Source organism: Sceloporus undulatus, chromosome 2, assembly GCF_019175285.1.
Source record: "Sceloporus undulatus isolate JIND9_A2432 ecotype Alabama chromosome 2, SceUnd_v1.1, whole genome shotgun sequence".
Lineage (NCBI taxonomy): Eukaryota > Metazoa > Chordata > Lepidosauria > Squamata > Phrynosomatidae > Sceloporus > Sceloporus undulatus.
Window position 1 is genome coordinate 111211976 of NC_056523.1, and position 14157 is coordinate 111226132.

The following is a 14157-nucleotide window of genomic DNA, read 5'->3' on the forward strand; positions in this document are numbered from 1 at the left end:
AGTGATGCTGATTTCATGAAATACTTTAAGCTGGTTCAGTCCTTTAAAAAGTGCTTCCCTCTTTATGGTTCAATGCTTCACTCAGGGTCCAAAGCACTACTTTAACTTCAATCTACTTTGAATGACAGACTTACATTATGATACCTCTTTTACCATGTACTTTGTTAAGATTTCTTATTGTGATGCTAACAAATACTAAATTGGGAAAATTCTCCAGGGATAGATTAAGAACATGTGTTGTCTCTGTGTGTGTGTTTCCCTAAAGCTCCATCACAGATGGAATTTTTTGCTGGTTATTGCCTGGAACCAATATATTAGCAGAGGAGCAAGAAAATAGTGAAAAAGTCCCCACATGATAGAAAGAGCAAAAAAAGAAAAAGGAGAGGCATATAGGCCGAGTCAGTTCTCCACTGGGATAGGGTTTGTTAACGGCTGGCTCACAATGACTTGCACCACGTAGTCCCTCGGTATTTTTAGTTCCTCCAGTTTCATTTTGTCTGCCAGTGGCCTGCCTGAAAAAAACCATCGCTGACTGCTGGGCTCTACACCCTCTACTGTGTGCAGTCTTCTTTTCATGTGATACACAGTGTCCATACTACGGACCACAAGTTTGAGGTCTTTGCCTGTCGAAAGGCGTAAACGAAGCTGGCATTCATGACCGGAGTTTGGTGGTGGATCTGGAATATCCAGAGTCTCTAGGTCCCCCTTCTCTTCTATCATGTTGATTGGCGGAGCAAGGCAGTATACAGGAAGCTGATATCTGTTTCCCAGTTCATCGTAGCACTCTGTAAGAGAACCTTCAGAACAGAAGGAAAAGAAACTCAGGTAAGTGACACAGTTCTGATTTATATCAACACTACACTCCTTGAAATAGCTGATCTTTGATTCAGGTACAGCTTACCCTTAGACTCCAAAACAGTTTGTAACAGTTATCTGCCACTAGCCAGCTCCAGGTATTAATGTGCCTCTAAATCACGCCTGATGCCTTCCTCTCACTACATATAACATAACTCCTTGTAAATACAGTGGGCCCTTGGTATCTGCTGGGATTTGGTTCTAGAATGCCCCATGGATATTAAAATCTGTGGGTACTTAAATCCCATTGTATACAACTATAAAATCATGTCCCTTATATAAAATGGCAAAATGAAGGTTTATTTTTTGGGGAGGAGGGGAACTATTTTCAAGCCATGGGACCTGGAATCTATGGATGCCAAGTCTGTGGATACAGAGGGCCGAGTGTACCAAGTAGTTTTTCTATAAAAGGATAAAAATTAAAAACAAAACAGGTCAGCAATGACAAGTTATAAGAGAAATATAAAGTTAATGGAACAAATTTCCCCTTCCTACATGTACTCACCATGTAAAGGGGGTTACCACATTTTGGGTTAACATCATGACCTTTCATGCTATTACCATGGTATTTATGTTTTGCTTCTAAAAAAATATTATACAAAGCAGAAGAGGCATAAAACTACCTATAATACTGTAAGCATGTAAAAAAATCTAGCTGAAATTAAATAAGACTAATGTTGAAATGTCTTTCCATATGCCTTCATTCATCACCATGTTTGCCATTATGTCAAAACCACTGGGTGACCTTGGGCAAGTCATATGCTCTCAGTCACAGGAGAAAGGCAATGGCAAACCACCTCTGAACAAATCATGCCAAGAAAAACCCATGATAGGTTCACCTTAGCCAAGGCACACAGCAACATCAAAAGGGCAATTAGGTGGCTTGCCAGGCATCACTAAAATAAAAGACTTGTACAGTGTACCCGTGTCATACGTGGATGCACTATATGCGGCTTTCAGCATATGCTGAAAGCTGCACAGGAGCATGCAGGGCGCAAGGGGCGGCACATCCCATTTAGATTAATGGGGCGTGCTGCCGCGCAACCGCCACCACATGCACAAGCCCCATTACTTTCACTGGGGCTCGAGCATACGCTTTTTTTTACGGGGTGGGGTCCGGAACGGACCCCCCCCTGTAAAAAAAGGGCACACTGTATAACATATCTCAAGGAGGAAGAAGATCCTGCAAAAGCTCCATATTATTCTCATGTAAAGTGATGCAACAAAAGAAAATGTGAATCTCAAAGTGGTAGAGATAACATTATCTTGGGTTCCACCACTTAAATTCCGAGGAATTTATAATCACTTTTTGAGAATATCATTAGATATCGAGGCCTGCTCGATGGGCATTTGGGAGGAGGTTTTTCCTATATTATGTCTAGACTGGAACACATTTCATTCAACAGTTACAATCAGCTTCTACTGCTTTGAGGAAGAGCAAATTATTCCTACTTTTTCAGTCTGGCCTTTTGAATAGTTTTGATGTTGTATTGTCAATACTTTAGTTATGTTTGTGCCTTTTAGTGGAAGTGATGGATAAAATTGGGGGGAAAAAAGAAGAAAATCGATCATGGAATGTTTTATTTTAGCATGATGAATAAAATCTTTAAGACAAGGTGTTCATACATTCTTCAAATCATTTCTAGAATTTCTAGAATCTATGTATCAGATTATTCTAATTCCTGTGCACTGAGTGAGGACAAGTAAGTCTTAGGTTACAAACTACATTCTCCAAGGCAACAGCAAGATGCATTTCTTCCTTTAGAGGACACTGAAAGAATCTGGTCTATGTTTGGGAACACTCATACTAAATCAAGAAATAAACTGTGAAAGGGTACAGAAGCTGGTTTCAATGAAGGTAAACCTTCCGTTTTTAGAAGTGCATGATAAATGTGATGATAACAAATGTAACAAAGCAGAAGCAGGGACTGATACCTATAACCAGGGCTGCAAAAGCAGAAACAGGGACTAAAACTGATATTGATAACCAGGGCTGCATCCACACTGCAGAAATAGTCCAGTTTGACATCACTTTAACTGCCGTGGCTCGATGCTATGGAATTCTGGGAATTGTAGTTTTATGAGACATTTAGTCTTATCTGTCAGAGAGCTCTGTTTCCACAACAGACTACAATTCCCAGAATTCCCTAGCACTGAGCCATGACAGTTAAAGAGGTGCAAATGGGATTATTTCTGCAGTGCAGATGCAGCCCAGAGCTTGCAAAGTGAGTCTGGTTAAATGCCTATTCATTGAACAATAATCCCCCCTCCCTCCCACACACTTTCCACCCCTCAATTCTTATGTCTACTTGATACTGTGGAGAGGAAATATAAACAATTTCCTTTGTTACTAATGCTGATGGTTTATTGTTTGTTTGTTTTTAATTTTAGCACACAGAATGAGCCTTTATTCCCTGATCTGCCTTCTGATTGATCAAGAGCACACTGTCTTTTCTAGATTAAGTGCCAATGTTGCATTTTTTCCAACTTGCCTGCAAATTTCCATTTTTTCCAACTATCTTCCCATGGGAAAAAAAAAATTCCCCATGGCTTCAAGGTTTCTTTAAATTTTACATCTCTAGCCCTGTCTTGTGTCCCCACCAACCATGCTTGCGATAGTGGTGGGACTGAGAAAAGGGTGTCTCCTGATAATCTCAGAGCCACGGCTGGGCGGCTGGGTTGTACAAGGAGACTGTTGTTGTGTGCCATCCAGTCATTGCTGATTTATGGCATATCATGGGCTTTTCTTTGCAGAATTTGTTTGAGGGGTGGGGAGGGGGAGTGGTTGCTGTATCTTTCCTCTGAGGCTGAGAAAGTATGACTTACCTAAGGCCATCCAGAAGGTTTCCATGTCTTAGCGGGGATTCAAACCATGGCTTCCCAATGCCCTCTTCCATTGCTAAGGTCACCACACCATGCTGGCTCTGTACAAGAAGATACAGTCTGCCAAATAGCTTGGACAAGAGCCATATAGAGTTTTAGAGATCATTTTGAATTGGGCCTGGAAACAAGCTGGCCAACGGAGCTGTTTCTACAGGGGCATTGTGTGGTCTCTAACCTGTCCTAGCTGACAGTCTGACTGCAGTTCTTTGGATCAGTTGAAGTTTCCAAATTCTCTTCAAAGGCAGCCCTAAATAAAGCCATGTTACAGAAGTCCAAATGGGATGTAACTAAGGCGTGTACCATTGTGGCCAGGTGCAGCATGTCATGGATTAGTCACAGTTGGTACACAAGCTTTAAATATGTAAAAGCACTCCTGGCCATTGCAGAAATCTGGACCTAAAGGTTCAAAACCAAATCCAGGAATACCCCTAAACTGCAAACCTGAGTCTTCAAGGGGAGTGTAATCTCATCTAGCACAGGCTGAGCCCTTATTCCCTGATCTGCCTTCCAATTGATCAAGAGCACTTCTGTCTTTTCTAGATCAAGATTCAACCCCCCCACCCCCCTGTCCACTACTGAAGACAGACATCGGTTTAGGACCAGGACAGCCTACTAGGAATAATAATAATAATAATAATAATAATAATAATAATAATAATTATTATAATTATTATTTATATACCGCTATTCCAAATTCTAAATTCGATCACAGCGTTGTACAACAAAAGTGATACAATATAACATTTAACAAACAAGTATCACCAACAACATGTTAAAAACATCCCAATGCAATTTTAAAAAACTATAAAACATACAACCTCTTAAAACACACACACAAAAACTAGCTGGATAAACAGTTGTATATCAGGGGGGAGAACCGCATAACATCAGGACATATGGGGGAAAGCTTGTCGGAAGAGAAAGGTCTTTAGTTTCTTCCTAAAAAGATCAAGAGAGGTGATGGAGCGGAGCTCATTGGGAAGGGAGTTCCAGGTCTGCGGGGCCGAGAAGGAGAATGCCCTTTGCAAAGACGAGATATATTTCGCCTTAGGAACCCTCAACAGATGCTTCCCGACTGATCTGAGAGTGCGGGGCGGATTATATGGGGAGAGGCAGTCCTCCAAATACCCTGGGCCCAAGCCATTTGGATTAGGATGGAAAAGAATAATAGAGTTGGGTGTCACCTGCATATTGATGGTACTGCACCCCCAAACCCTGGACAATTTCTCCCAGTCATTTCATGTATATGTTAAATAGCCTGAGGGACAAAGCAGAACCCTGAGGGACCCCACAGCTCAGTGGCCAGGAGGCTTAACAAGAGTCCTCCAGTGCTGCCTTCTTGGTTCACATCTCCAGGAAGGAATGGAGCCACTGTAAAACAAGGCTTCCAAGTCCCATCCCAACAAAGTGGGAAGGATACCATGGCTGATGGTACTGAAAGCTGTTCTGAGGTCTAGCAGAACCAAGTGACAACTATTCCTGTTCATTCCCTCCGTAGGCCATCCAGCAAGGTGACAGTGGCTGTCTCTCTCTCATAGCCAGGCCTGAAACCAGACTGACATGGATCTAGATAATCCATTTCATCCAGAAATTCCTGGAATTGGGAAGTCACCACATATTCCAGTACTTTGTCCTAAAATGGACACTGGCTAATAATTATGCATGATAGAGGGATTCAGGGATGGGCTTTTCAATGAAGGCCTCACAACAGCCTCTTTTAGGCAAGTTAAAATGCTGCCTTGTTGTAGGGAGGCACTGACCACTCCCTTAACCCACTCAGCCAGTCCCTCTCTGGCCTGTTTGGTAAGCCAGGAAGGGCAAGAGTCTAGAACACATCACATGTGGTAGCTTTCACCTGTTTATGGAGGCAACGTAAATCAGCAGATGACTTGAAGTTGAGTGCACACACACACACACAACATCACAAAAATACGGAGAAGAAAATCCTTTTCTGTTTTAGACTAAAGGGATAAAACTATACAGTTCTGGAATGCACACTGTACATGTTATGAAAATATGGCCCCCAAAGTTGCATTTTGTATTTTGGGAAGTATTTTTTTTAAAACCCTAACTATACATAGCAGTGCATCTTTCAGGCCATAACCTTGCTATACTGAAGTTGTGTAATCTGGAAGGATATTTTAAATACTGTTTTTAACCTGTGCTTTTACTTTCTTTTATTCTGTATCCCCTTTCTGTCTGTGTTGATCTATGACCATAATAAAGATTCTATTCTATCCTATTCTAGTCATAACTTTAGGAGTTCAAAATTAAGGAAACCTAAATTCAGACATTCAGCCTTCCCATACGTACTGTATACTGCACTGGCACAGGCAAACCCCTAAAAGAGAAAGACAAATCCAGGGAAAGTGGCTTGGTTTATCCTACAGCAGAAATTGCTTTTTGACAGAATTAAAAAGTATGAATTTTTGTCCCTAGATTGGGTGTGTACACTTACAAGAATAATCAGTCTTTTAGAATAAGTACATATGTTTGAAGATGAACCAAGATTTTCAGATAAAACATATTTCAAAAACAGTGACTCAGGCACGCTGATCACATTGCCTCAACTGTTTTGCATGAAAAACTCATTTTAGAATAAACTTTTGCTCATGCAGACAGTTGGGGTGTCCCAAACTTGAAGAGACCAGAAAAAAGACAAGGAAAAACATTGTAACTTGGGGATACTCTGTCATGTAATTTATCTTAATTGACAAAACTATAATTTTGGGGGCTTAACTTTCACCCTATGATAAGGTTCTCAGAAACTGGAGTTCACTTGAAGACATGTAACAATAGCAACAAGGAAAAAGGATGCTGTCCTTCAAGAACTTGGGCTTCTGGAGACAGGAATTACTCAACATCCATCCTACAGAAACACAGGAAGTTGCTTATCTTATTATACAGATTATGTAGCAGACTACGGCTGCAATCCAACATCTGCTTCATGAGTGTAAATATCTGAATGTGGAGATATAGCAATAGCAAGTACATTTCTATACTGATTAACAGTGCACTTAAGCACACCCTAAGCAGTTTATAATGTGTGAAGCTAATTGTCCCTGACAAGTTGGGTACTCATTTTAGTGACCTATAAAAGGATGCAAGGCTGAGTCGACCCTGGAGCCCTGCAGGATCGAACTCACAACCTTGTGGCTGTGAGAGGCTGCAGTACCGGCATTTAACCATTGCGCCACCAGGGCTCCTGGCGCATCTTCTCTAGTCAGCCTCCATGCAGAATAGTAACATTACAAAACCCATGTCTATGATTAGGTTCCATTGGTTTATGTGGCTCTATGCACAACTCTGCTTCTGCCACTGTCAGCAGAATACTTTTGGTGAATTATGGCAAACAATTAACCACACATGCATTGTGAGACTCATGCGTGCCTATCTCATTAACAGAATGGCAGCCATTAAATGAATACAAATGTAATGGGGAAGCCAGGATTAATGTAAACCAATATTTCTGTGCAAAGGTGATGTATGACAGGAAGAGGAAAGAAAGGGTACACAGTCATGGCTTCATAAAATATAGTTTATAATACTTTGCACTAGTATATGACTGCAACTCCTGTGTAATGTAGGAAAAAAGAATCTTGCATCTTGCTTGTATGCTCTTTAAAATATGGTTTATAACAGACCTCCTTCCACCAGATATTAGTGATAAAGTGGTATACTTTCTGACCTCAGGTTCTTGGACTCTTTTCTTGACTGGTTTAGATCTTATTTATCAGATAGATCTTTTCCAGTGGTCACGGATGGTCAGACCTCGTCCTCTGTTCCTTTATCTGCTGGAGTTCCTCAGGGCTCTGTTTTGGGCCCCCTTTTGTTTTCTCTCTACACATTGTCCCCAGGAAAACTTAACAGCTCTTTTGGTTTTTCCTATCATCTATATGCCGATGACACTCAGCTGTATCTTTCCACCCCTGACCTTTCTCCGGGTTTTGAACAGCAAGTTTCATCTTGTCTTACAGCTGTTTCTCAGTGGATGCGTCATCACCGTTTGAAGCTCAACATGTCCAAGTCGGAACTTCTTGTCTTTCCACCTAAGCCCTCCCTCCAATACTCCTTTTATGTTTCTGTTGATGACATCTTTATTTGACCGGTCCAGGAAACCTGCAGTTTTGGTTTCATTTTTTATTCTTCTCTGTCGTGTATCCCCCAGATCCAGAACACAGCCAAGGCCTGTAGATTCTTTCTCTACAAAATTGCTAAAATCCATCCATTTCTTTCGGCCTCTACTGCCAAGACTCTGGTCCACGCTCTGGTCGTCTCATGAATGGACTATTGTAACCTTCTTCTGGCAGGGCTTCCTCTCTGTCACCTCCGTCCTTTAATTTCTGTCCAGTATTTAGCTGCACACATTATTATATCAGCCCACCACTCCAACCATATCTCTCCTTTATTATCATCCCTTCACTGGCTCCCCTTCCCCTTCCATATTCAGTACAAGCTCCTGTTGCTGACTTTTAATGCCCTCCATGGGCTGGCCCCTCCTTATTTATCAGACCTTCTTTCTCCTCCCCTTCTCGCTTGGGCCCTGCATTCTGGCAGTCAAGGTCTGCTTGTCCCAGCATAGGATTTTCACTGCCCCATCCTGGATTCGCCTCTTTTCACTTGCTGCCCCTCACTCCTGGAACCTCCTTCCCCCATGAACATGGGTAATCACTTCTTTAACCAGTTTCAAAACTGCGTTGAAGACCATCCTGTTCAGAGAAGCGTTCCCAGCCATTGTGGGACTATTATTTGCTATTTGACATTTTTTAATTTGTTGCCTGTTTTACTGAACCCTTTCCTGTATTGTTATGTATTATTTATATGTATTATGCTATTATTTCTTAGATTGTATGCCATGGGCAGGTTTACTCTTATCTATTTTATTGTTTGTATGTACTGTGCTGTGCAAATCTACAGCACTATATAATTAAAGCATAATAATAATAGTAACAGTAATAGTAATAATAATAATAATAGACTTTTTGTGGACTTCATGCACAATAAACCGTATTTATATTCTTTTGTATTATCATGATTTCTGGTATTGGCATTTGGAGAAAGCATGACTGGAAAGCAACAAAAGAGACCATCTTTAGCTTAACCTGCCAAGATCTTTTTGTAACAGCCTGGCTTTTGCTGGGAAAGCGAGGTGGAATGGTAGTCTGTTTCTGTAGGGCAAGATGAAAGAAAACCATCCTCTCAAAAGCAAGCAAGCAAGCAAGCAAACAAACAATAAAGTGGAGAAATCCAATTACTTTGTTTTATAGTACATGTACATCAATATAGGTCTGGATAGACTTGGGCCCCTATTCCAAATAACTCCATTTTCTTCTATGGAAAATTGATTCAGTTATTAAATAATGCTGTGGTTGCACTACACAATAAGCCAGGGATCAACAGGAATAGTTTCTGCTTGCAAGAGGAGCAGCTAAACCAGCCAGAGCTTTGTTCCATGGTCTGTTCATTATGTTGTCTGAACCTGAGAGCAGCTGTCCCTAGGTTTTTCCCCTTATCCCCCCCCCTCCCAAAATAGACACAGAAACACAAACAAACTGCAGTCTCTTTCTTTGGTTTGTTGGAAAGAAACAAATCAGAGTGGCAGCTGCACCTGCCTCCGGCTGACATGATACACAAGCCACAGGCTCAAGCTTCATGGTGTGTTCAGCTGCCCCCAGTGGAAGTGAGAATGACTGTAACCAATAATCCAGATTGTTCACATTTCCCTGACTTATTGAATCAACAAGGCCACTAACTAAAAAAAAGTTTATGTTGATAATAAAACCAATATAAATGAGAGAAAACAAAGTTTTCTTCACAATACAAGCAGAGCTCTGTTAGGCCTTACAAAGTGTAAGTTTCTTGTGTCTTCTGTAAGACAGTGATCTAAACATCATTTGGCAAGATTGTTTTTGTTTTGTTTTCCCGTTTCTAAATGGCACCAAATGATGAATCTGCCCAGAAAACAGATTCAAACCGTTGATCTGTCATGTGGTATTTTTTTTATTTCTCATTTTATTTCTTTACATACATTCATAAAATAAACTTTACATTCTTCATACAGCTGACAACATCATTCCCTTCTGAAGGTCACTGCATACTCAGAGATTGCAGGAGGCATTTAAGGCCAATAAGGCTTTCTGTAGTAGTGCAATTACTGCTATGTTTCACTCCAAACTTCATTATAATTTCACTATCACTGAAAATTTGAGACAAAGAAAGAGGGAGCCCCCTACCTAGCTCCTCAGGGCTCCAAGGAAGATAACTACCTCCTGCCCTTTGTTTCAAGCGGGTTAAATTAAGCGAGCTCTCCAGTCCATGGACCTTGAAGCAATGTCACTTTTGGTGTGCAAACGGTTGCACTGTTTTTTCACTCTCCCTTTTCAGTTCCTCAATATGTGCATCTAAGCATTCCAAGATATGGTGAGATCTTTTTTCTTCTTCTTCCAAAAACTTGGCAGCAATCGCACCAAGGTTTGCGATAGGCAGTGGGCTCAGAGGCAAAAATTCATTATCACAGTCGCTTGCTGCATTGTACATAAATTTCTTGTTTCCATGTATCAAGGGATCTGATCTCACAAGGAGACTACAGGATATAGATTCCACAGAGTGGCTCCTGGCGATCGGAGGTGACAGTTCAGTAGCTGTACTAGAAAGAGAGACTCTGGCCGACAATTGTTGCATCTTCTGGATTTCCTCTCCATAGTGCTGAACAGCTTTGTCAAATCTAGCCTGGAGAGCTCGCAGTTCTTCATCATGCTTGCACTGCAGCTCTTGCATTTTTCTGCTCTCTGTATTCTTTATCTCAATCACTTGATGTTGCATCTCCTGCACAATACTCTCATATTTGTCCTGAAGGATTTGAGATGAGGTTTCCAAAACAGTTCTACTTTCTGCTAGTTCCTTCTGTAGTTGCTGCTTCTCAGACTCCACTTTATTTAGGGCCTTGATATAACTTTCCTGGAGTTCGGCTAAAGGGATGTTTTTTACCTTTTGCAGCATTTCTGAGAGGTGCTGATTTTCTTGTTTGAGAATTTCCAACTGAGCAAGGATAGCCCTGTGTTCCACTGCCTTTTGCTCTGCTTTTTCAATTTCTGTTCTTAGCTGTTGCTCCAAACCTAAGGTAGACCCACTAGATGAGGCAATCGTGATGTCACAATGGTGCAGTTCCTTGGTTAGTTGGGTAACCTCCTGTTTCATTCTCTCCAACTCAGAGTTATGGCTTTGTTCCTTATGTAATAGTTGCTCCTTCAGCTTTTCAATTTCTGCCTTGGCCTGGTAGATCTGTCATGTGGTATTTTAAATGGCTATCAGTCACAGCATACTTGTGTTCATTAGCCTCTGCTTCATTTGTACAGAATGAATAACCTACCACACCCCACATAACAAAGAAAAACTCTTATAATGGAATATGTGGGAAATCTTGCATACAAAAAGCTCTATGGATTGTAGTCAGTGTCCTATATCTGGACAGAAAACTAAAGAAAGCATATATAGTCTCTGGAACACCTGTTCTTTGCCTCAGGGTGGCTTTGGATAAAATGTACTGGTCTTTTTAAAATTCAACAATGTTTTAAACACAATTCCAGGACTGTACTGAGGCTACAACTTTTTCTGATCTCTTATTCATGTCCACCAATTAAAATAAAATAAAGCTCACTTTAAGCATATTGGTAATATTTATTTATTTATTGGATATTTATATCTGAAGATCCCAGGGCAGCTTACAATAAAATCCATTTAAAACCATAAACAATACTTTATAAACATTAAAATATATTAAATAGTTTTTATATTTTTATTTACTAAGATACCAAATTACAAATATTTATGTGGTGACCCCCGAACCATAAAATTATTTTTGTTGCTACTTCATAACTGTAATTTTGCTGTGTTTTCTGATGGTCTCAAGTGACCCCTGTGAAAGGTCACTGGTTGAGAACCACTGGACTAGAGTGTTAGGAGCGGAAAAGCTGGGACTTCTAAAAAACACATACATTATTGCACAGCAATCAGAAAAGCATATAGCTCTACAGTTCCAAGCTTTGGCTATAGTCAAGAATTCTTAACTTTCACACTGGGCAATTAAGGTAAAATGAATACTGCAAAAGGGGATAAATACAGGACAGGACCAAATTCATATCATCAGACTACAAGATTATGACATGTAAGATTCAAATTGGTTGCGAGCTAAATTATCAACATAAAGCATTCATCAATAGACAGATGTGGAGATCTCTTTCATTTTATATCTTACATAATTTATACTTTTTAAACAAATACACAAGCTGAAACTGCTACATTTTGGTATTCATTTTTCCATTTTCTCTAATTCCACCGCTTAACCAAATATGAATGTATGTTTGGGGAAAGTGTGTAGGCTTCACAAAATTTGCTGCAAATTTATATAGCTTAGACCTCAGCAAAATATGTAACAGATTCACATCTGAGCTTGCAAAATAATGTGTGCAAGTGGAAATCTTCCCATTCCCCTCCTATATTGAAGTGCTATGAAAAAGTGGAATAGCAAATGAGTAACTAAAACTGGGAAAGTGTATGTTTTGTATTTTGTGGCAAACAAAGTCAAGCTTCATGTCCTTCACACACTGACATTTAAACTAGTAATCTATGCATGAAGTCAATTAATAATCAATTCTGTCAGCAAAGAAGAGGCCAAACCTATCACAGTAGGTATAAACTGCTACATGTTCTAGCAGTGGAAAGCCCATCACCATACTGTTCATCACCTGTTGGACAGCACTTTGTAGGCATGATGGCAGCAGGGAATAAAAGTTTTTCATGTAATGCAACCAGAATAATTATACAGAGAATTTTAATTTAAATCCAGTATATGGCAACCACTTTGTCATACTTGTTTTCTGTTGTGTTTGAAAACTAAGCATTTGTAGATTAGCTGGAATGCACAACTTACGTGTATATAAGTGAGGTTACTGCTAAATCACAGCTCTAGAAGCATCTGAAGATATCTGTATAGGTGCAGAATAACCCATATGTGTAAGTTAGAGACCACAAAGAAGAAATATAAATAACAATAATAGTAACAAAGAGCCATCATGGGACTTCGCAAGGGTTTGAATTCCCTGGTAAGGAGACCTGGTCGTGCAGTGGTTAAATACCTGTACTGCAGCAATTCACTTACAATCCACAAGGTTGTGAGTTCCATACCAGCCAGAGGCTCTGGGTCGACTCAGCCTGGTATCCTTCCATAGGTCACTAAAATGAATACCCAGCTTGTTGGGGGCAATTAGCTTACACTTTGTAAACCACTTAGTACATTGGTAAGCAATGGATTCTTAAACACATCAGACCAGGGGTCTCCTTGGGAGCAAAGATGATCAAGTTGAGACTATCGTACTTTGGCCACATAATGTGAAGGCATGGATCACTAGAAAAACAATAATGCTAGGAAAGGTCGAGGGCAGAAGAAAGAGAGGAAGCCCACTAACCAGATGGATAGACTCAATCACAGGAGTTATGGGCAAGGGCTTGCAGGATCTGGGCAAGACAGTGAAAGATAGGGATTCTTGGAGATGTCTCATCCACAGGGTTGCCATGAGTCAGAATTGAATTGAGGGCAGCTAACAACAACAACATTGGTAAGCGGTATAGAAATATACTCGCTAATTTCCACTCAGCCATGAAAACCAACTGGGCGACCCAGGGTAAGTCATATTCTCTCAGTCTCAGATGACAAGTCCTCTCTTTTAAATGTTGTCAAGTAAAAAAGGAAACAATAAAAGAACACATGGCCTGTTGGGCCCAAGATATAGGGCACCTGATAGCATACGATGATTGGCAAAAGGCCTGGAGGAAAACAAATAGCTTTGTAGCATCACGGGATATAAAAGAAAACTTTATGAAGATATCAAATAGATGGTGCCTAACCCCAACAAAATTTATACACACACACACACACACACACTTCCTGATATGAAATGTTGGTACTGTAACAAAGAACCCAGATCATTGTACCATATGTGGTGGTCCTGCAAAAAGATTCAAAAATTTTGGGGAAAAATACACACAACTGTTCAAAATATATTCAAGGTGCAGATTACTATGTCATCAGAATTCTATTTGTTAACTATGACATCTGTTTTCCAAAGTGAAATAGAAAGGAAGTACTGGAGGGTACTGCTCTATCTTGCGATGGCAGCGAGGCTAGTGATAGTGAGAAATTGGAAAAATAAAGAGCCTCCAAACTGGGAAGAGTGGATTTTGAAACTGCAAGAAGTAAAAGAAATGGACAGATTAACATTTATGATTAGAAATAAATCCAAAGACAAACTGGCAGAGGAATGGCTGCCAGGATTACAATATTGGGAGGATAACTCTGGAATCCAAAAGGATATAATGATATAAACATAAAAGAGAAATGTCACTAAGCAATACACTTGGTTC

At 40.2% G+C, this 14157-nt stretch overlaps 1 protein-coding gene across 2 annotated transcripts in view; it reads right to left on the minus strand.

The window, feature by feature from the left end:
- Window positions 1–267: 267 nt before the first annotated feature.
- The window catches only part of UBTD2 (ubiquitin domain containing 2), a 105062-nt gene continuing 91172 nt past the window's right edge, over window positions 268–14157 (minus strand). The window contains exons 2-3 of one of the 2 annotated variants that reach the window (XM_042452139.1): window positions 12668–12722; window positions 9774–11019 (exon numbers count right to left, since the gene is read on the minus strand). In XM_042452139.1, coding sequence (XP_042308073.1) covers window positions 10072–10935 — 864 coding nt within the window. In that variant the 5' untranslated portion in view covers window positions 10936–11019; window positions 12668–12722 and the 3' untranslated portion in view covers window positions 9774–10071. Of the gene's footprint in view, window positions 798–9773; window positions 11020–12667; window positions 12723–14157 lie in introns of those variants that run through there. The other variant, XM_042452140.1, reaches the window with a different exon arrangement.